The following is a 19508-nucleotide window of genomic DNA, read 5'->3' as shown; positions in this document are numbered from 1 at the left end:
GTGACCCCCTTCCCCAGCCACTGGCACAGAGCGAGGGGCTCTGGGGGGTCCCTGCCTGTGTCCAGGTTTGGCATGGGGGGGCCAGGGCCCGCAGCAAACACATGGGCTTTGAAATCCCACCCTGGCCACTGCCTTTCCGTGGGGTGTAGGCGTGGGGTCCCCAGTCCCCAAGGAGGTCGTGTGACACAAGCTGGTCACCCCTGCGGGGGGAGGCATCCTGAGCGGGTGGGTGTATTTACAGAGGGGAGGGGGCTCTGCGTGGCCTGGGAGAGAGGGCTGGGAGCCGAGGAAGGGTCTTTGCGTGTCCGTGGGGTCTCTGCGTGTTCGTAGGGGATCCTTGTGTCTAGGGGAGATGCCTGGCTGTGGGGGTCTCTGTGTCTGGCAGGGAGGGGCGTGCATCTGTTGGGATACCCCTGTGCCGGGGGGGCTGTGCGGTGCAGGCAGCAGAGCCGCGGCTGGGCTCGCCCGGGTCACCGCCAGCCAAGCGGTACCAGTGCACCCCTCGCACCCCACCTACCCCGTGCGGCGGCCGCTTTAAGGGCGTCCCGGGGCCGCCCGGGCGGGGCGTGGCTCCGCCCGTGACGTCAGCGCGCCCATTGATAAAGGCGGCGGGATTCCCGGGGCGGTGGCGGCAGCAGCAGCGCGCGGCGGTGGGGCCACGTGCGCGGGGCCCGGCGGTGGCGGAGGAGCCGCAACAGCTCCCACAGCCCCCCCTCCCCACCAGAGCCGCCGCCGCCTCCCCCCGCGCCCGCCATGGAGCCCGCTGGCCTTTTCCCGCCCTTCCCCGCCGCCCGCCTCCCCGCGCAGCCCGCCCCGCCGCCGCCGCCCCGCGCCGTCGAGACCACCCGCATCATCACCGACCCCGTCTCCGGCCGCTCCTACTGCAAGGGGCGCCTGCTGGGAAAGGTACCGGGGAACGGGGTGGGGAGAGGCGGGGGGCACCGGCCGGGGCGAGCGGGGCTGGGAGCCGCTGTTCGGGGGGGGGGGAGGGGCTGCTGCGCACCCGCTCGGTCCCAGCCGGCGTGGCCCGGGGCTGGCCGCGGCCCCCTCCGGCTGCCGCCCGCCTCCACGCCTCTCCCGGCGGGCCCGCAGCAGTGCTGGAAGCTCTGAATCACCCGGGCTGGCTGCGTGCCTCGTCAGCTATCGCAGCCCCATCGGTTTCGGGGGGCCCCGCGGGGCGTGTGGGGGCGGCGGGTTGCCCCGGTTCCCAGGGTGCCGGCCCCGCTCCGCTCCGCCGCACGCAACTCTTCCTGCCGCTGCCGGCAGCGTGTGTGGGAGGCCGGGGTGCCGGTTCCCAGCCCGGCTGAGTCTGCAGATCGGAGGCTGACATCACGGCAGGAAAAACCTGTCTCCGTCGGGCTGCCTTTCGGGGGCCTCCGGTCCCCCCCCCTCCCGGTCTCCCTGCCCCACGCAGCACTTTCCACGCCGGTCTGCTGTGGGGAAAGATGCGGGGTCCGGCCGTGGTGGGAGGAAAAATGCCCTGGAGGCTTTAACAGGAACTGGGGGAAGAAAATCCCGGTTGAGAGCGTCGTAGTTCAGATCTTAGTGGGCGATGCAGCAGGAGGGAGTGCGTGATGCGTGCCGGGCTGTTCTGCGAGGGCATGGAGGAGGAGGAGGCTTGTCAGCAGGCAGAGGCGAAGAGCCGTCTCTCACCTGTCCATAACCACCTCTTCCCTTGCAGGGCGGGTTTGCACGATGCTATGAAATGACAGATCTCTCCAGCAACAAAACCTATGCCGTGAAGGTCATTCCTCACAGCCGGGTGGCTAAACCCCACCAGCGGGAGAAGGTGGGTGCTGTGGGGGTGGTGGGGTGCTGGGCTGGTGGGGTGCTGTGGGACCCTGTGCTCAACTGGGACCGCTGCTCCCTTTCAGATCACCAATGAGATTGAGCTGCACCGGGACTTGCACCACAAGCACATCGTCAAGTTCTCCCACTACTTCGAGGACACAGAGAGCATCTACATCTTCCTGGAGCACTGCAGTCGGAAGGTGAGCGCTGCTGTGGCCTCCCTGCCAAAGGATCTCCTGAGCAGAGCTGTGGCTGGCTGGAGCAGGCCTGATCTGAGGTGCTTTGTTAGCACTCTCCCTATCCTGGGCTGCCTTGCCTGCTCTGTCACACCCTCTGACCTCAGCCATAACCAATGTGGTTTCTCACGGTGCTGGGGACACCGCTGCTTGTCTGTCCTACTTGGGCTGCCTGCTCATGTTGGCAGGTCGTAGCTCCTGGTGGGCCCACCATAAATCTGGTGGTTCCCCTGGCTGTGCTGAGCAGCCTCATGTACTGGGGAGACTGCTGAGGTCATGGCTGTGGAAGAAGGATTATTTGTGGATGCGCAGCTTCTGGAAGAACTGGCTTTGACGCTGCCTGCCCCTTGCTTGGTCAGCAGGGCTGCCTGTTCTCTTTGTCTGCCATCACCAAGCCACCTTCTTTCTCTCTGCAGTCCCTGGCCCACATCTGGAAGGCCCGCCATACTCTGCTGGAGCCCGAAGTGCGCTATTACCTCAAACAGATCATCTCAGGCTTGAAATACCTTCACCTCAAAGGCATCCTGCACAGAGACCTCAAGCTGGGTGAGTTCTGTGGTCAGGCAGGGTGTTCTGTGGGGAGCAAGCTGCCCCACAGGGACTTGCGGTGACGCGTCACCCTTAACTTGCAGGCAACTTCTTCATCAATGAAAACATGGAGCTGAAAGTGGGGGACTTTGGGCTAGCTGCTTGCCAGGATATCTCTGACCAGAAGAAAAAGTAAGTTTGAGGTTTTCTTATTCCAGAGTCCTCTGAGGTTTCACTCGTCCTCTTCCTCCTGCAGCTTCCTGGGAGGGCGGAGGGGTGAGTGGTGCCTCCTGGCCTGGGAAGGGGAAGCCGTAGGGCCCTGTCCTGGGGTGGGGGAGCGATTCCTGCCCTAGCTGCAGGCAAGGCGAGGGGGCTGGGGGCTTTGTGGCTACTCCAGGAGTGAGCTCGCAGCCGTTGGGGAGAACAATGTGCTGACTATGGCTATTGTGCCTGCGCGGCTGCCGTGCCGGCTGCGTGGGGCTGGGACACAAAGGCTCTGTTCCTCCTCGGCTCTGGGACAGGCTCTTCCCAACGGCGCTCCAGGAGCAGCTGCTGCTGACCCCCGGGGAGCTGGAGAGGAGGGAGTCTGTACGGGGCTCCTTGTAGATGGAGGGGGGAGCTTTGGGCCACAAAGAGCAAAATGGAGCAGGGAGGACAGGCTGCAAGCTAAATCCCAGGGCTCGGAGGGGGGGTGGGGGCTGTCTGCGAGGGGATGCGGAGCACGCACTGACCTGGCGCTCTGCCCCACAGGACAATATGTGGGACCCCCAACTACCTGGCCCCAGAAGTGCTGCTGAGGCAGGGCCACGGGCCGGAGTCAGACGTGTGGTCTCTGGGCTGTGTCATGTAAGTCTGTGCTGTGGGGTGGGGAGGGATCTGGACAGCCCTGCCCGCACGGGGTGGGTGAGAGCCGGGCTATGGAGCAGCCCTGCTGAGGAAATGCTCCTGCAAAGCTACGAGATGAAGCGCAGTGGCTACCAGAAGGCAGGGGGAGGGGAGCAGGTGGCCAAGCACTGCTTTGGAGGGGTGCTGCCCGCCATCCTGGGGTGCTGCCCGGGCACCGCCCAAGCAGGACCTGCGAAGGGCAGGTGCTCGTGTGCCGCGGCTCCAGTTCAAAGCAGGCTCAACTGCCCCATGAACCTGACAAACAACGGAAAAATCTCAGTGGCTGGCGGCGGCTGCCGCTCTGTTTGTTTGGGGAGCGATCGCTGTGCTGCCTCGGTGCATCCAGCCCCTGGCTCGGCCGCTGCCCACGGGCTTCCTGCTCTGCTTTCTGCTGTGCTGGCCGCGTGGGGGTGGGAGCGGTGGTGGCAGAGGGTGGCCTTCACCTGCCAGCCCTCTCCCCTTCCCCAGGGCTCCATGCCTGTTGCTCTAAACAGTTGTGAGGAGGAAGCGTGGCCGGATGTGAGCGTGGCCACCTGGGCTGGAAGTGGTACTCCTGGCCAGGTGTGGCCGGCCAAATGCCAATAACTTCCTTGCTTTAACTGTTGCTGAGTCACAGACCTGGCGGGGATGTGACAGAGGCCCACGTGTCCCCTCCCAGGTACACCCTGCTGTGTGGGAACCCTCCCTTTGAGACCTCTGACCTCAAGGAGACCTACAGGTGCATCAAGCAGGTGGAGTACACCCTCCCTGCCTTCCTCTCCCTGCCTGCCAAGCACCTCATCGCCGGCATCCTCAGACGCAACCCCCAGGACCGCCTCACCCTCGAGGAGATCTTGGACCATGAGTTCTTCAAGGTGAGCGGGTGGGGGTCTGGCCTTGACCATTCTCCGGGTGGGATGAGGCTTTTGGGGCTGTGCAGGGCGCTGCCCTTGGAGCGCAAGTCTCAGTCCTTCAAAGGAGGAAGCAGTGGCTGTCCTGCCCAAACGCCAGCCAGGGGAGCTGATCTGGTGTGCTCCTGCTGCCCTGACCCTACAGCATGAGCTGTTTCCTGTGGTGATGCTAGTTGTGGGGCCAAGGCTTGACAGAAATGCAAGCTGGCTGTCAGGAGGGCTGTGAGTGACTGTGGTCAGCCCAGGGCAGCTGCTCTGCTTGGAGCACGTGGACAATGCAAACTGAACCTCTGCCTTGACCTCTATGCAGGGCTACACGCCTGAGAAGCTCCCTCCCAGCAGCTGTGTGATGGCTCCAGAGCTGAGTCCGCCGAATCCAGCAAAGAGTCTCTTTGCTAAAGTCACCAAGACACTCTTTGGGAAGAAGAAACCCAAGGGTGAGTCCATGCACTTGCCCAGGTGACTCTGGGTGTGACCCTTCCTACAGGGAGAAGTGGGTCCTGTCTACTGGAGAGACCTCCTGAAGGGTCTCCATGGACCCCCTGCCCAGGGCCAGCACGAGCTGGGCTTGCCTCTGCCCTCCTAGTGCTGGTGGCCTGGCATGGGTGTGTGCCTGGAGAGCGGATGCTGTGCTGCAACCCACAGAGGCAGTTCCTCCTGGAAGCCCTGTGTTGTGTGAGAACTGGGAAGTGAAAGTGGGAGGCAGCTGCCTGACACCATCCTCACCACTGCAGGCATGGGAGCAGATGAGGGAGAGCTGAGCTACTGGGAGGGGCGGCCCAAATGTCTCCATCCCCTGTGCTCAGCAGTGTGCTTATTGCTTGCTCTCTCCTCAGCCAAGAAGGGCTCTTTGGAGGACAAGGATGACATCTCCAAGCTGGTCACTGGGCTGATGAAGACCTCAATCTGCCGGCAGATGAGCTATAAAACTGTGGAAGGGAATGAGGTGAGAACATCCCCGAGCCCCTGCACACCCCTCTTCAGGGGAGCAGGCAGGATGGTGATAAAGCCAGGTCTCTCTGCAGGCCACCCCTGTATCACGCCGCAGCGCCAGCTCTAGCCCTGTGGAGACAGTGATGGAGGAGACATCTCACAAGTCTGTGTCCCCCTCTGTCCGGGGGACGATGGCCAGCAGCTGTGAGGGTGAGCAATCCCTGCTCAGGCCACCCCAAGCCTGCCCTGAGCTTCCTGCCCTGACTGATAGCAGGGCCGGCTGACTCAACCTGTCGTCGTCTCTCCGCAGCCTTTGAAGACTGCATCACTGCCTCTGCCATCATCGAGTCGGCTGTCCGGCTCCTGCGGACCTGCCTCTCCTCCATGCCTCCAGGTAAACTGGTCGGACTGCTCTGGGGTGAGACAGGGCGCTGTGCATCCCCTTCCTCGTGGGATGAAGGCATGGCTGCTATTTGGGGTACCTTAAATGCTGCCAGAGCCTGTTGTGGGGGGTCTTCTCCCACCCTGGGCAGGTGAGGTGGGCAGGGGCTGCCTGCCTGCTCTGCTCACCCCCTCTTCTCTCCACCAGCGGAGAAAAACCCAGCTTCCCTGGCCCGCCACGAGCACTTTGTCTGGGTGAGCAAGTGGGTGGATTACTCCAACAAGTATGGCTTTGGCTACCAGCTCTCCAACCGCAGCATCGGGGTCCTCTTCAACAATGGCACGCACATGACGCTTTCCCCCAACCACAGGTAAGTGGTGGGGAAGGGGCTGGTGTCTCTGGGGAAGCCCCTCGGGTCGGAAGGGGCAAGGGGAGGCTGTGCCATGGGTGGGTTTGGTGCTGGGTGGTCCCAAAGCTCATGGTCTTCTCCCTCCCAGGACTGTGCATTACAACCCGACCAACAGCAAACACCTTGTGTTCTCTGCGGCCGCCATCCCTGAGCAGCTGCAGGGACAGATGAGTGTCTTGTGCTACTTCGCATCCTACATGGAGCAGCATCTCATGAAGGTGGGTGCTGGGGACCTGGGCTGGGGTCATGGGTAAGCTGGATGTTGGGGCATGGCTTGACCACACCGCTGGGGGTTGTGGGACTCCCTGCTCACAGACTGTGGCCAGGTGGACACCCAGAGAGTTGTGTTCTGGGAGTGGGGACCTCATTGGAGGTCCAGGTTTGTCTGTGTGTATGCTAGTGGTGGTGCTCCCACATGTGGGACCAGTGGCTTATGCAGACCCTTCTCTCCAAGGGAGGTGACTTGCCCAGTGCAGACGACCTTGGGCAGCCGGCCCTGCTCCTCCTGCAGTGGGTGAAGACCGACCAAGCCTTGCTCATGCTCTTCAGCAGTGGCACCCTCCAGGTATGGCGCAGCACAGTGGAGATGCCCAGACCCCTGCAGGGAGGAGGCCAGCCAGGGACTCCTGGCCTGTGTTAGACCTTGTCTGCCACAGCACAAATGCAAGGTCCAGCTGTGAAAACAGCTATGGGTGCAGGATGCTGCTCCAGTGCCTGGAGCTGCTGGTTGCAGCTTGTCTAGCCCGGGGGGGGGCATGATGCTTTGGTCATCCACTTCCGTCTGCCCTGATGCTGGGGCTGGCGCGTTCCCGCCGTGGGGCATGGAGCAGGGATGCTCCTGGGCAGGTTGGGGAGGAGGAACGGGTTGAGGCAGGAAGTGTGGCTTCATCCTGCCTCCCGACATGCTGTGGGAAGCGTGGGTTAAACCAAGCCCAACATGTCTCCTAGGTGAACTTCTACAACGACCACACCAAGGTGATCATTAGCAAGCCTGACCACTCCTGCCTTGTCACCTACATCAACCGTGAGCGCAACTCCTACACCTACAAGCTGTGCAGCATCCAGGAGCTGGGCTGCTCTCCTGAGCTCCACCACCGCCTCAGATACATCCTCAAGCTCCTCCAAGAACGGGCTGAGGCCTAGTGTGGGACCTTGGGGGACCCTATCTGCACACAGAGTTGTCCCCCTGCCCTCCCACAGGATGGGAGGTATGTTGTTGGTGCTGGCTGCCCACCTGGGCACCCTGTATTCTGGTGCTCAGCTGGACTCTGGACTAAGACACATGGATGTGGTTACAGCAGCAGGTCTGGACATCCTTGCTGCTCCCTGGCTCTGGGCAATTGCTGTCTTCCCACTGGCAGCTCCTGCTCTGGTTGTGCTGGTCTTGGTGGAGTGGACTGGGGTGGCACAGGGAGGTGGTGGGTGAGTGCCCTGCAGCCAGGTTTTGGTCTGGCTGTGCCTTGTTTGTGGCGTGGTGCTCCAGCCTGCCCTGGCTGGCAGCTGACTGCCGTGGGGGCTCGGGCTGTCCTACCCAAGGCCGTGCACCAGTTGCCCAGACCCTCTCTGTGGCCTGGAGAGGACTGGCACAGCCTTGGTCTCAAGGCTTGGCTGCTGTGGGGTAGGGAAGACCCCTTCCCAGGGGTGGACAGGGGTGAAGGGCGCTGCCTGCCCTGCCACGGGCTATGTGGGCTGGTGTGTGCCACTCCACAACTGCTACACTAAGGAGGGGGCTGTGCTGGGCCCAACTGTGCCCTGTCTGCTCCCAAATTGTGAATTGTCTGGTACAACTTGAGGTTTGATAAAGGGGGGGGGATGGGATCCAAGGGATTGCCTAGAGAAGCCCTTGTATTTCTGGGACCTGGGGACGTTTCTTTGTTTCGAGGCAGTCTCTGCCGTGTGGGACTATTTATGTATCTTATTTATATGGAATTATTTATTTCCCTGTTGGTCTGTTAATGTGCAGCTCCCCTGTCCCTGACTCACCTCAATAAAAACTTATTTGTGTAAGGGCAAACTATGTCTGCTTTGCTTGGAGCTGGGGCCTTGGTTGTAAAAGGGGCTTCATCTTCATCCTTGCTCCAGGACTGCTTCTGCTGGCCATGCAAGACCCCTCTGGACACTGGCTGTTGCTGGGGATGACAAGGCCAGGGAGGCAGGATGGGGCTGAGGAGCCTGTGTGGTACCTCTGCCCTTCCCACGGCTGCCAGGAAGGGCAGAGATGACTCTTGCTGATGCCTGTGGAGCCCTGGAGCTGCCTTAGCTTTGCTTGACTGCTGCCAAACTCTGACTCCCAATTGTCTCTGCACTTGGACCAAGCCCAGCTGCTCTCATCCTTCTGCTGAGCTGGAGAAGGCAGGTGCTGTGGCCCGGGGACTGGGTGGGTTGCCTGGGTCCTTGCACTATGACACCTGGTGTGATGGGATATGAGCTGGGAGTGAAGCCAGGAAAGAGGAGGCTCCGTGAGCTTGCTTTGAAGGTTATCTGTCATGTCCTTCCCCAGTGCTGGTGTAATCAATCTGCCTGGGAGCAGTCTGTGCTGTGGGAAGCAGGCTGGGCTGCTCCCGGTAGCGTGGCCTTGGGCAGCTGCCTGCTCCAGGGTAACGCAGCCTTTCAGGTTGTATTTGCTGCGGCTTGGGTCTTTGTGTAAACCGTGGTAGTGGAAGCTACAGCGTGAGTGTGAGCCCAGGCTGGGGGCTGTAGTGAGCATGAAGGTGGATCCGTACCTTGCTCCCTGCATGCACCATGGCCAAAGCCACCAGGTATGAGCCACCGCTGGAGCAAACCTTTATTTCAGCTGCTCTCCCCCTGCAGCTCTGTAAGGCTGGGTGGCGGGAGAGGCAGGTGCTACTCAAAGTAGACCCCATGCGCTGTGGCCACAGCAAAAAGCGAGGTGTTGGAGAAGGTGGCAGAGGCGAAGCTGTCGCTCTCTGGGTCCCACAGCGCCCGGCTGGCCACCAATAGGCTCTGCTGGCCCCGCTGGCCCAGCAGCACCTGGCAGACCAGCTTGTAGCGGGGTGGCAGCACCTCCTTTGCCCGGCTGCGCAGCAGCTCGGCCAGGCTCTGGGCTAGCGGGGCGCTGCCCTGGGGGCTGTAGACAGCGGTCCCCAGGGCCCCTGCCAGGGCCCCCTCCAGCACCCGCTGCACCCGACCCGCGTCAAACTTGCAGCCTTCGTCTGGTCGCATTCTGTAAGTGTTTTCAAGGCGAGTCTTGAGGATGGGCTGGAAGAGGGGGAGCCCGGAGAAGCTCACCCGGCTGTGGAGCATCCAGGGGCCGATGGAGGGGCGCCTGCCCCCTGGGGCTGCCCCCAGCGAGCTGCGGCGGCTGGCCAGGGGTGCGGGGTGGGTGCTGAGGATGGAGCTGCGGCGGGAGGGCAGGAGCGGTGGTTTGCCTTCCTCAGTGCCCCGTGCCGGGGGCTGGGAGCCGTGGTGGGTGGCCTGGAGCGCAGGGGCTTCAATGTTGTCTGCAGCAGTCACCTCGGCTAGCGAGGCCATCTCTGGGGATAGCTGCTCAGCCATAGGGGTGGCCTGGAATGGAGAGGGGGAAGCTGGTTGTCCCTCGGTCTTGCTACTCCACTGCCTCTCTGGTTTGCTTCTCTCTGCAAGTCCCCCACCTCCTGGCATGTGGGTCCTTGTGGGGCTCCATGTAGAGGGGCTGGGGGGACCATGGCAGCTGCCTTCCCTTCTCCAGTGCCTCCCTCCCCAGCAGCCTCAGCCAGCTGGGGCTGATCAGCCACACACGGTCCATCTACCCCTCTGCTCTCCCATCCCCAGCCTTTCCCCCCCAGCACAGACGAGTGGCTCCTTCCCAGCCCTCCTGCCCACACACAGTCCCACACGTAGCCCTAGCCCCACTTCTGCCCATACAGGTAAACCCAGGGGACTTGCCTCTGGCTGATGTCGTGCTCCTGGCTGCCCAGGACCGACCTGGGTCCTGCAAGTCACAGTGAGCAGGGCCAAACCCGCTGAGCTCCTGGAGCGTGAAATGTTGCTACGTGACTGCAGCTCTCCAGGGCCGCTCCGGGGCACGGCTCCTGTAACTCCTTGTTTCCTGGTCCCTAGACAGCCTCGTCCCTTCACTCCTGTCCTGTCTGTGTTTCCAGCTGTACCAGCACAGGGACACTGCTGTTCCAGACATGAGCCCTCCAACCTTGGCTGCTCCCTGCCAGCCCTGAAAAATGCTTTTTGGTGTTGAACGTGCAAAGGAAGAACAGAGGATGAAGACCAGCCACTGTGATCACTGCTTGGCACCTCAACCATGGGCTGCATCAGGGCTGGGGCCCCTAGCTGACTGATTTTACCCAAAGGTTTGGATCCTTCAGGTACTTATTGCCCCTGCACCAAGGGAGAGTGCAGCCGGGAGGGTATCCAGCATGTGCAGCCCCATCATGGGCCGGGCACCCTGCTGCCACAATGCCCTGGTCCAAGGGCAGGTTTGCTGCGGCTTTCTGACCCCGAGCCGGGTTTCTCTCTGCTGGCGGAGCCCAGCCCAGCTGGTATGCCACGACTGCCCTGTCAATGTGCCTTTGTCTGGCTGCTGAGCTATTTGAGGAAAGTGGAGACGGCTTTTGTGTTGCTATCTCCCGTCAGAGGTATTTATAGCCTGCTGCTGACTAGCGCTGCCAAGCACGCTGGCAGCTGGACCCCACTCCGTCGGGTGCTGCCATTAGCTGTGGGCCCTGCTCCTCCCTCTCCCTCCCACCGCCACTGACCAGCAAAGGTGGGTCCCTCCGTGGGCACCCTCCCCGCATCCCCGGGCTGCTTGGGAGCAAGGGGGCGGCGCATCCCCTGGCACAGCGCTTGGTTTGGGCTTCGATGAGGCTGGTTATGCTTTTTCTGCCTGCGATAGCTTGTGGTCTAAGCAGCCATGAGAGCCGCAGCGCCTTGGCCTGGAGCATCAGGAGGAGAGAGGGCTGTTGCCATTTCAGGGGCAGATCTCGCTGCGGGGCTGGAGTCTGCTCTGGAGCTGGACACCCAGCCGTGCCCAGTGGCTTTCCGTGGGGGCTGCGCGGGAGGAGGTGGGGGTGATCTTTGTGCACATAACCCGGGCATGGGTTCCCTTTCCCAAACTCCCCGCCGCCTTGCCTCCCTTTGCACCCATCCACCCCATCCATGAGCTTCACCGCCCGCCGCCCCCTCTTCCCCCCCCCCGCTGCCTGCCCGGCCCCGGCGCTGCCTGCCAGGGTTTCCCCAGCAATGGGCCGTGTCGAGAGGCCTCCCTGCCTCCCTCCCTCCCTCCCTCCCCCCGGGCCGGCCTGCCTCCCGCCTGCCCCCCCGCCCTCCCCGGAGCAGCCCATGGCCGGGCGCCGCTCGGCGCGGCTGCGGGGCGAAGCGGCCGCCTTCACCGCCGCCCTCCGCTCCCTGGTCAACAACCCCCAGTTCAGGTGAGGGGCGCGGGCGGGGGGGTGGGGCCGCCACCCCCTCCCCCCCCACCCGTGCCGAAGTCCCCGAGCCCGCTGCGAGCTGCTTTCCCGCGGCCCAGAGCCCTGCCGGGGGGGGGGGGGATTTGGGGGTCCCCAGGCAGGGCAGGCACACCCCGGGGTACCCCGCATGGCTTTTGCAGCGTTCCCCCCCCCCCCCCAATCTACATGGCAGTGGGAGCCCAGGTGTCCCCCCGGCCACAGCCGCTGCCTCTATGGAGGAGAGGGGGTCCCCGGGTGTGCCCGGACTCCCTCTGTCCCTGGGCATGGAGCTCCCACCGGTGCCAGGAGCTGGGGTACCCCAGCCGCCGTGCTCCCCGGAGGCAGCCACCCATGCCGGGCTCCTTTCCCATCCCAGCTTCCCCGGTGCTTTCCATCCATACATCTCCAACTTCCCCGCACCCTGGAGGGCAGGTGGCAGCCCAGCCAGCCCCGCTCACAGCACCTGGCATCCCTGCCACCTCCTCCCCGAGCAGGGAGTGGAGATGGGGAGCCGTGGCCTCGGCCGCCCCACACCTACATGGCACCTCCTGCCTGGCAGCTAGCCAGCTGCGGGGTGCTCTTTGCCCGCTTGGTGCTGAGGCCTGGCACAAATGCGAGTGCTGTCTGAGGAAATCCCCATCCCTGCTGAAATTTTCACCACCCAGAAGAGAAATCCCGGTGAAAACTCCCCAGCCACAGCACCAGACAGTGGGGAATCAGATGCCAGCGCCTGGCCATCCCCAGCCCACATCCTGCTGCTCACATCCCTCACCCTTCATCACGCATCCCGCTAGCCGCGTCCTGCAGCCTTCCTTCTGCATCCTGCAATCTGCACCCTGCGCCCGTCAACCTTCGTGCTGCATCCTTCATCCCGCATCCTTCCTCCTGCAGCCTTCGTTCGGCATCCTGCAACCTGCACCCCACATCCTGCAGCCTTCATTCTGCATCCCGCACTCTGCAGCCTTCATCCTGAACCCATCCAGCACCTCTCATCCTACAGCCTGCATCCCAGACCTTTCATCCCATAAATGCAGCCTGCATCCCACATCTCACAGCTTGCATCCCGCAGCCTCCACCCTGCTTCCCCCCCCTTGGCCTGCAGACCCTAGCCACGGCGCAGTTTATTTCGCTCCGCCTTGCAGCACCAGTCACGGAGGACCTGTTGGGCTCTGAATCCTGATATACATGTGGGATGTCCCAGGTGCCCTTCCCTGTGGCGGGCACATCATCTGTGGGACACTGCGAGGGTTGGGTGGTGGATTTGGCTGGATCAGTGGGCCAAGGTCAATCGTATGAGGTTCAACAAGGCCAAGTGCTTGGCCCTGCGCTTGGGTCACAACAACCCCACGCAACGCTGCAGGCTTGGGGAGGAGTGGCTGGAAAGCTGCCCGGCGGAAAAGGACCTGGGGGTGCTGGTCGACAGCTGCTGAACATGAACCAGCAGTGTGCCCAGGTGGCCAAGAAGGCCAACGACATCCTGGCTTGTGTCAGGAATGGTGTGGCCAGCAGCAGCAGGGAGGTGATCGTGCTCCTATATTCGGCACTGGTGAGGCTGCACCTCGAGTGCTGTGTTCAGTTTTGGGCCCCTCACTACCAGAAGGACATTGAGGTGCTGGAGCGTGTCCAGAGACGGGCAGTGAGGCTGGTGAGGGGTCTGGAGAACAAGTCTGATGAGGAGCAGCTGAGGGAACTGGGTTTGTTCAGTCTGGAGCAGAGGAGGCTGAGGGGGGACCTTACTGCTCCCTACAACTACCTGAAAGGAGGTTGTAGTGAGGTGGTAACTAGCGATAGGATAAGAGGAAATGGCCTGAAGTTGTGTCAGGGGAGGTTTAGATTGGATGTTAGGAAAGATTTCTTTACTGAAAGAGTGGTCAGACGTTGGAACGGGCTGCCCAGGGAAGTGGTGGAGTCCCCATCCCTGGAGGTGTTCAAAAAACATGTAGATATGGCACTTTAAGATATGATTTAGCAGGCGTGATGGTGATGGGTTGATGGTTGGACTTGATGATCTTAGAGGTATTTTCCAGCCTTAATGATTCTATTATTCTATGATTTGTGCCTGACCTCGTGACAGCTAGAGTTTGGGGGGCATGTCTTCTGCTCACTGCCCTGCTGGGATGGGGGAAGAGAGAAGGAAGGGACAAGGGGACGCATGGACCATGGCCACACAGCCTGCACAAGCTGGAGACTTCCTGCCCTTTTCCTGCTCCCTTTCCCCTGCTCCTGCCTCCTTTTCCTGGGGCTGCAGAGCTGGGGAAGCGTGCTGGGGGGCTGTGGGGGACTGGGGCAGAAGGACCCCATGCCCCAGTGTGCAGTGCTGGGAGAGCCAGTGCCAGCCCTGCTGGCAGCGATGTTGCAGGCTTCGCATCCCTGCACCCGTGAGTCAGTGCCTGTGAGTCAAGGAAGCCGAGCCCGGTGGCAGACCCACTTTCCCGGGCTTTGCTGTGCCAAAAGAGAAAGCCACTTTCTCCAGTCATCCCAGGCCTTTCTCTTCCCTGCTCTGCCAGCACCCGTGGCTGGCTGTGCCAGCACCCATGGCTCTCCATGCTTTCCAGAGGACCCATCTCGCTCATCCCACCTGCAGCATTCAGATGGCTGCAAGGATCTCTCTGTGCTTGGGAAAAGCCCCTGGGTTAAAACTAAAGGGCACCTCTCCGATGGGACGGGCACCCAGCCAGTCCCTGCCTTTGTTCCCTGTCCCAGCCTCAGGGCAGCCCATGCCCCGGCTTCCCAAGGAGCCTCATCCCTCAGGGTCCCCTCTCCCCTGCAGTGATGTGACGTTCGTGGTGGGCCAGGAGCAGCAGAAGGTGTTTGCGCATCGCTGTGTGCTGGCGTGCCGCTGCCAGGCTTTCCGGGGGATGCTCAGCCAGGGGCTGGCGGGCAGTGAGGACCCTCCCGGCAGCATCCCACCCCAGGGCCCCTTCGTCCTGGGCAACGTGCAGCCTGAGGTCTTTCTGGCCGTCATCGAGTTCCTCTACACCAACAGCGTCACCCTCAACAGCCACATAGTGAGTGGGAATGGGGCTGGCAGGGACCGTGGGCACGGGAGGGACAAGGTGGGGATGCAGGTGTAGGAGGTGCTGTGCAGCTCCTGGGGTGCCGAAAGTGGAGGGGATGCTCTGCATGATGCTTTCTGGCTGACAGTGCAATGAGTGTGTGGGGTCTCAGCCCAGCATAGTGGGGTGTCCAGAGCACCTTGTCCTACATGTGTCTGCCCCAGCCTTGGGACAGCTGGCTGTGCACACCCTGGATGCTGGGAATAGGGGCACAAGAGCTGGACACCTTCATATGCCCCCATGCAGCAGCCCCTTTACCCCCACACCCCCCCCACCTGGGAGCTCCCGTGGAGGCAGGAGGACACATGCCCTTGGTTGCCATGGGCCTGCACACCAATGTTCACAAGGTCTGTCTTGCCTGCAGGCTCTGGAGGTACTGACCTCGTCGGTGGAGTATGGCCTGCAGGACCTGTGCAAGGTACGGACCTGCTTAGACGTAGGGGGTGGTGGTCCCCACGTGTCCCTGTGCTGAGGAGCACCCCAAGATGGTCCCTGCATGGCTGGTGGCTGGAGGTGGCTCTGAGGACGGCACTGGGTGCGTCACCCAGCTCCATCACAGGCTCAGCCCCTGCTGCTCCATCCCGGAGGGTCTGTCCAGTGGGATCTCCCTTGAGGGGGTGCAGCACCAGCCGGCAGCCCTGCAGGGGCTGGGGAATCCCAGGGAAGAGTGTGGGGCCTCGTGTCTCCCGCGTGGCAAAGGGCAGCAGGAAAGCCCCTACGTCATCGCCCACGGGTGCCGTCCGGTCATCTGGCAGGATGATGCCGTAGGGAAAGCCCCGGTCCTGGGGAGCAGCCAGCACCCCAGCCACGGTGCTGCGAGGGGCTGCTGCTGCTGCTTCGGGCGGGAAGGACTGGGGAAGGCAGCAGGGAGCAAAAAGGAAGGGTGGGAGGCAGGCGAGGAGGGGGCTGGGAGCTGGAGCAGCTCGGCGTTGGGGACGGCGGCCAGGCCACGTCATCAGAGCGATTCCTGAATTACAGCCGGGTCGATCGCGTGACCCGCCATCTCGCGCCCGGACTTCCCCTCCTTTCTCAACGCGCTGGGGAAGGACCTCGCTGAGGAGCTGAGGAACCATGGACCGCTGCGTGCTGGGGTGGCGGGACGGGACCTGCGCCATCCCCCCGTGGGGACAGGCTCAGCCCGACCCCAGATGTGGCACAGGGCTGTCGAACAGCTGGCTGGGCAGGGAAGGGACATAAGGGGTGTTCCAAAAAAAGGGTGACCCGGTACCCCAGCCACAGAGTCCCACCCCACCATCCAGTAAATGCATCCTCAGGGGGATGACCTGCAGCAGGGAGAGGAGGGGTTGGGGGGGGGAAGGGGCTGATCAAGGACAGCCAGGGAAGCCCGTGGCTGTCCCCAGCTGCAGGGTGACCTCATCTCCCTCCTGCCAGTGACTCAGGGCCCTTCTGTTCCAGCTGACAGCTCCTCCCTGCGTGTCACATCCCCTCGGGTTTCCCAGGGGCTCTGACCCCTTTGCGTGGAAGGCAACTGAGATGGACAGGAGGGAGGTCCTGCTCCGCAGCAGATGTGCCCATCTGGCTGCATCCCACCCACATCGTCCATGTGTGGGCCACAGCCGGAGCTGCTGGTCCCCAGCAGTCACAGGCAGAGAGCAGCTGGCAGGCAGTGCTGGGCAAAGCTGGGGTCACCCAGTGCACTGCAGCCAGCACCAGGGCCGTCCCCGTGGCAGGACATGGCTAGTGACCATGGCCAGGGTCAAGTGACCCACCCTGGGCTATAGTTGGCTGGGGTTTGGTTACACCAGGCTTGGTCCCTGGCTGAATCAGTGCCTGGGTCGGCTGCCCACAGCCCATCGCTGCCTGATGAAACCTGTGGGGCTGGAGGTGCCTCCACCCCATGTCCCATGTCCTGGTGGTGGGTGCTGAGAGTCATGGGAGGGGTGGCAGGACTGGGTCCGCACTCTGCCCATCCTCTCCCCATCTGCCTTCCAGCTCTGCGTTGAGTTCATCAAGGACACGCTGAGCGTGGAGCAGGTCTGCGAGGCTCTGCAGGTGAGTGTGACCCAGGGGGGACAAACAGGGTTAAAAATAACCTGGCTGATTTTGAGGCAGGAGCAGACCTGACCCTCCTGCTCACAGCTGGACAGTGGGGCAGGTTTTCCTACAACACCCCTGGCCCAGCAGCTGGGCACATTGTACCAGGGCTGAAAGGGCCACCGAGGCCACCAAAGCCTGGCAAAAAAATGTCCCCAAGGCCACGCTGCCCTGAGCAGGGCTGGCCAGAGCTCCCCAGTGCCAGGGTCTTGCCATCACTTACATGAAACTGGGGGGGCACTGGGTTTCTGGGACCTCTCATGGTTTTGAGGCCAGTCCCAAAAACCATGCTGAGAGTTGGGACACCTAAAAATAGCCTTGACGGGGGGAGTGGTGTCCCAATGGCCCTGCTACGCTGCTTGGTGGGACCAAGGCTGCTCCCCAGAGCAAGGGGATTTGTTCCATCTGCCACAGGCTGAAGCAATACTCTCGGGGTGAGTTGCTGGCCCCAGAGCACAGAAGATCCCACCAGATGTGGTGCCAGACCACCGTGGCGTAAACAGAGCTAAAACTGGCCTGGAGGAAACAAACAGAAAACCCCAAAACCCCAGAACAAAACAAACCTGAAGAAAACATCTCGCCTTCCCTCCCAGCTTGCGTCAACACAGGTCCCCTGCCGTGGTGGAGGGGGAGGCGATGCTGGCCTGCCCGAGCTGCTCCCAAGCACCCCACCTGCAGGGGCTGCCACTGCGGGGGGACAGGGACGAGTCCTCCTGGTGCCCAGGTGGGCAGTGCAAGCCCTGGGATGAGCATCGCTGGGTAGTGCTGGGGAGGATGAGAGCACCCCGAATTCCGGTGCAGTGGGGGATGGCAGCTACGGGGCAGCCTGGGGCTGGCAGCAGGGCATGGGGCACATGTGGGGGGGCTCTAAGCTGACCTTGTGCCCAGGCAAGGAGTGCTGGGGATGGGTGGTCCTACATGCCCGCAGTGTCACCTTGTGAGAGCAGGCCAGGGCCCCTTGCCCACCCAGGGCTGGGTGATGTCCCCGGGCAGTGGTGGAAAATCAGGCGCTTCCTGCTGACTGCAGGGCTGGGTGACCCTTGTGGGCGGTGGGGCCACCAAACCTATTGCTGTGGGGCAGGCCAGGAAAGGAGGGGACTTTTGTGCCCCTTCCTCACCATACCAGCACCGTGGCATCCCCACATGGGTCCCTGAGAGTGCCACTGTCTCTGCAGGGCTTTGGCGGGGGGGGGGTCCGTCCTGCCCCGGACCCCCTCGCAGGTGTCTGTGTTGTCCCACAGGCTGCGGTGACCTATGGGCTGTCAGACCTCCAGCAGCACTGCCTGGCCTTCATTGAGGGCTGCACCACGGTATGGTGGCAGGCGAGGGGGGAGTGCGGCATGGGGTACCCCAGGGCATGGGCAGCACCGGGGATGTGTGGCATGGGGAGCACTGGTGGACACAGCATGGGGCAGTGGAGCGGGGCCTCTGAGAGTGGGGTGGCTGGCTGGAGACTGGGCAGGGGAGGAAAGGGAGCAGATGGTATATGGGGAGAAGATGCTGGGTGCTAGGTGGAGGCTGGCTGGGCGGTACTGGTGTGCCAGGGGATGGGGGTGCAGGTGGGGGATGCTGGGGTGCCGGGCAGGGATAGCACCAGGATGGATCTGATGGCCCTAGGGTGGGGGTGTGGGGTTCTGGTGCCAGTGCCCCGGTGCTGCCGTGTGCTGGCAGGCGGTGGTGCGGACGCGGGGCTTCCATGAGCTCTCCGATGCGGTGCTGGCACGGGTGCTGCGCAGCGACGGTCTGGACGTGGACGAGCTGGACTTGGTGCAGGCTGTGCGAGAGTGGGCGCATGTCAGCTCGGTGAGTGCAGTGCGGTGGCGAGGTAAGGCGGGGTGGGGGTGGGGGTCTGGCTGCTCCCCACCCACACAGAACCACCCAGGGGTGCCTGGACCCCCACCAGCCCAGGCAGGGAACGCAGGCACCCTGTCCCTGAGCCTGGGACTGTGTGATGGGTGTAGAGGCTGTACTGCCCACGAACACCCCCACCGCCGCGGGCATCACCGGCCCCATCCCTCACATCCTGCAGGCCGTCCTGGAGCGCCCGGTGCCCGAGGTGGCCGCCCTGCCCGTGCAGGAGCTGCGCCTGGCCTTGCTGGCACCCAGCGAGCTGGCGACGCTGGAGAGCCACAACCAGCGGGACCTGCTCATCCCGGTGAGCTGCTGCCTCCCCCCCGGGGTGCCCCGGCTCACCCCCGCAGCCGGAGGGTGCTGCCGGGCTGGGGGGATCCACGCCGTGGCCGTACTGATGCCCCTGTCCCTGACCCCGCAGATGGAGAGCATCGCAGCGGCCTGGCGGTCCCACGCGCTGAGGAAGGGCAGCGGGGTCCCCCTCCCGCCTCTGCAGACCCCGGCGGGGCACGCGGCCCCGCGACCACCACCGTCACCTGGACCCGCACACCAAGTAGCGGCCGGACGCCGAGGTCCCTCCAGGTCGAGCCGGGGGGCTCTGCAGCGGCCGTGCCCCCAGGTCAGGGGCTCTGCAGCGGGGCAGGCTGCGGGGCTGGGCACTGCCGGCGGTGTCCCCGCGGCCGAGAGCTTCAGTAAAGCCCCACGGCACGGCTTGGGGGGTCAGGGCAGAATGCCTGGGTCACCCCAAAAAGGGGGGCGGGGCGGGGGGGGGGGGGGGGGGAGGGTGTCGGAGCCGGGCCGTGGGGGTGGGTGCGAGGACGCCACCCCAGAAGTGGCGGGGCTGCGGGGTGGGGGGTCCTTTGCGGGATGGGGACGCGGGGTGAGGGCTCCCTGTCCCGGCCCCACCGGTACCCCCCGCCGGGCGCGGTGCTGGGGCCGTTCCCCGGAGCCGTGCTGCCCTCCCCCGGCGGCGGGGCCGTCCTGCAGCGGGCAGCGGGCACAAGGGCCCCCCCGCCATGGCAGCGGTGGGGAAGGGGCCGAGCGGGATGGGGAGCCTAGGGCTCCGGGGTGGGCAAGTGGGAGGGGGAGACCA

The 19508-nt window shown here is 63.5% G+C and overlaps 3 protein-coding genes across 3 annotated transcripts; 2 read left to right on the top strand and 1 right to left on the bottom strand.

Moving 5' to 3' along the window:
- The first annotated feature begins 617 nt into the window (after nt 1–617).
- Nucleotides 618–8058, top strand: PLK3 (polo like kinase 3). The gene is made up of 15 exons (XM_075424053.1): nt 618–906; nt 1682–1789; nt 1875–1991; nt 2444–2573; nt 2660–2747; nt 3306–3401; nt 4099–4294; nt 4641–4767; nt 5167–5276; nt 5356–5473; nt 5574–5657; nt 5853–6015; nt 6143–6272; nt 6509–6619; nt 7003–8058. The coding sequence occupies exons 1-15, from the start codon at nt 754–756 to the stop codon at nt 7195–7197; spliced, it is 1926 nt and encodes a 641-aa protein (XP_075280168.1). The 5' UTR covers nt 618–753; the 3' UTR covers nt 7198–8058.
- Nucleotides 8059–8898: 840 nt separating this feature from the next.
- On the bottom strand, nt 8899–9576 carry DYNLT4 (dynein light chain Tctex-type 4). The gene has a single exon (XM_075424190.1). It carries the CDS (start codon nt 9568–9570, stop codon nt 8899–8901), a length of 672 nt encoding a protein of 223 aa, XP_075280305.1. The 5' UTR covers nt 9571–9576.
- A 1770-nt stretch (nt 9577–11346) lies between these two features.
- BTBD19 (BTB domain containing 19) lies at nt 11347–19066 on the top strand. The gene is given in 9 exon segments (XM_075424052.1): nt 11347–11435; nt 14224–14461; nt 14874–14927; nt 16463–16522; nt 17806–17874; nt 18236–18367; nt 18594–18719; nt 18837–18893; nt 18895–19066. Coding segments are annotated over 9 exon segments (903 nt in total). The 3' UTR covers nt 18973–19066.
- The last annotated feature ends 442 nt before the right edge of the window (nt 19067–19508 follow it).

The sequence above is a fragment of the Opisthocomus hoazin genome, chromosome 6 (genome assembly GCF_030867145.1).
Source record: "Opisthocomus hoazin isolate bOpiHoa1 chromosome 6, bOpiHoa1.hap1, whole genome shotgun sequence".
Classification (NCBI taxonomy): domain Eukaryota; kingdom Metazoa; phylum Chordata; class Aves; order Opisthocomiformes; family Opisthocomidae; genus Opisthocomus; species Opisthocomus hoazin.
The sequence above is the reverse complement of the archived record's forward strand: the minus strand, read 5'-3'. Positions and strand labels throughout refer to the sequence as shown.

Coding starts and splice junctions, on each gene's coding strand:
- PLK3 (XM_075424053.1), top strand. CDS start 754: ATGGAGCCCGCTGGCCTTTTCCCGCCCTTCCCCGCCGCCCGCCTCCCC. Junction 2,748..3,305: donor ATCTCTGACCAGAAGAAAAA/GTAAGTTTGAGG, acceptor TCTGCCCCACAG/GACAATATGTGGGACCCCCA. Junction 5,277..5,355: donor AAACTGTGGAAGGGAATGAG/GTGAGAACATCC, acceptor GTCTCTCTGCAG/GCCACCCCTGTATCACGCCG.
- DYNLT4 (XM_075424190.1), bottom strand. CDS start 9,570: ATGGCTGAGCAGCTATCCCCAGAGATGGCCTCGCTAGCCGAGGTGACT.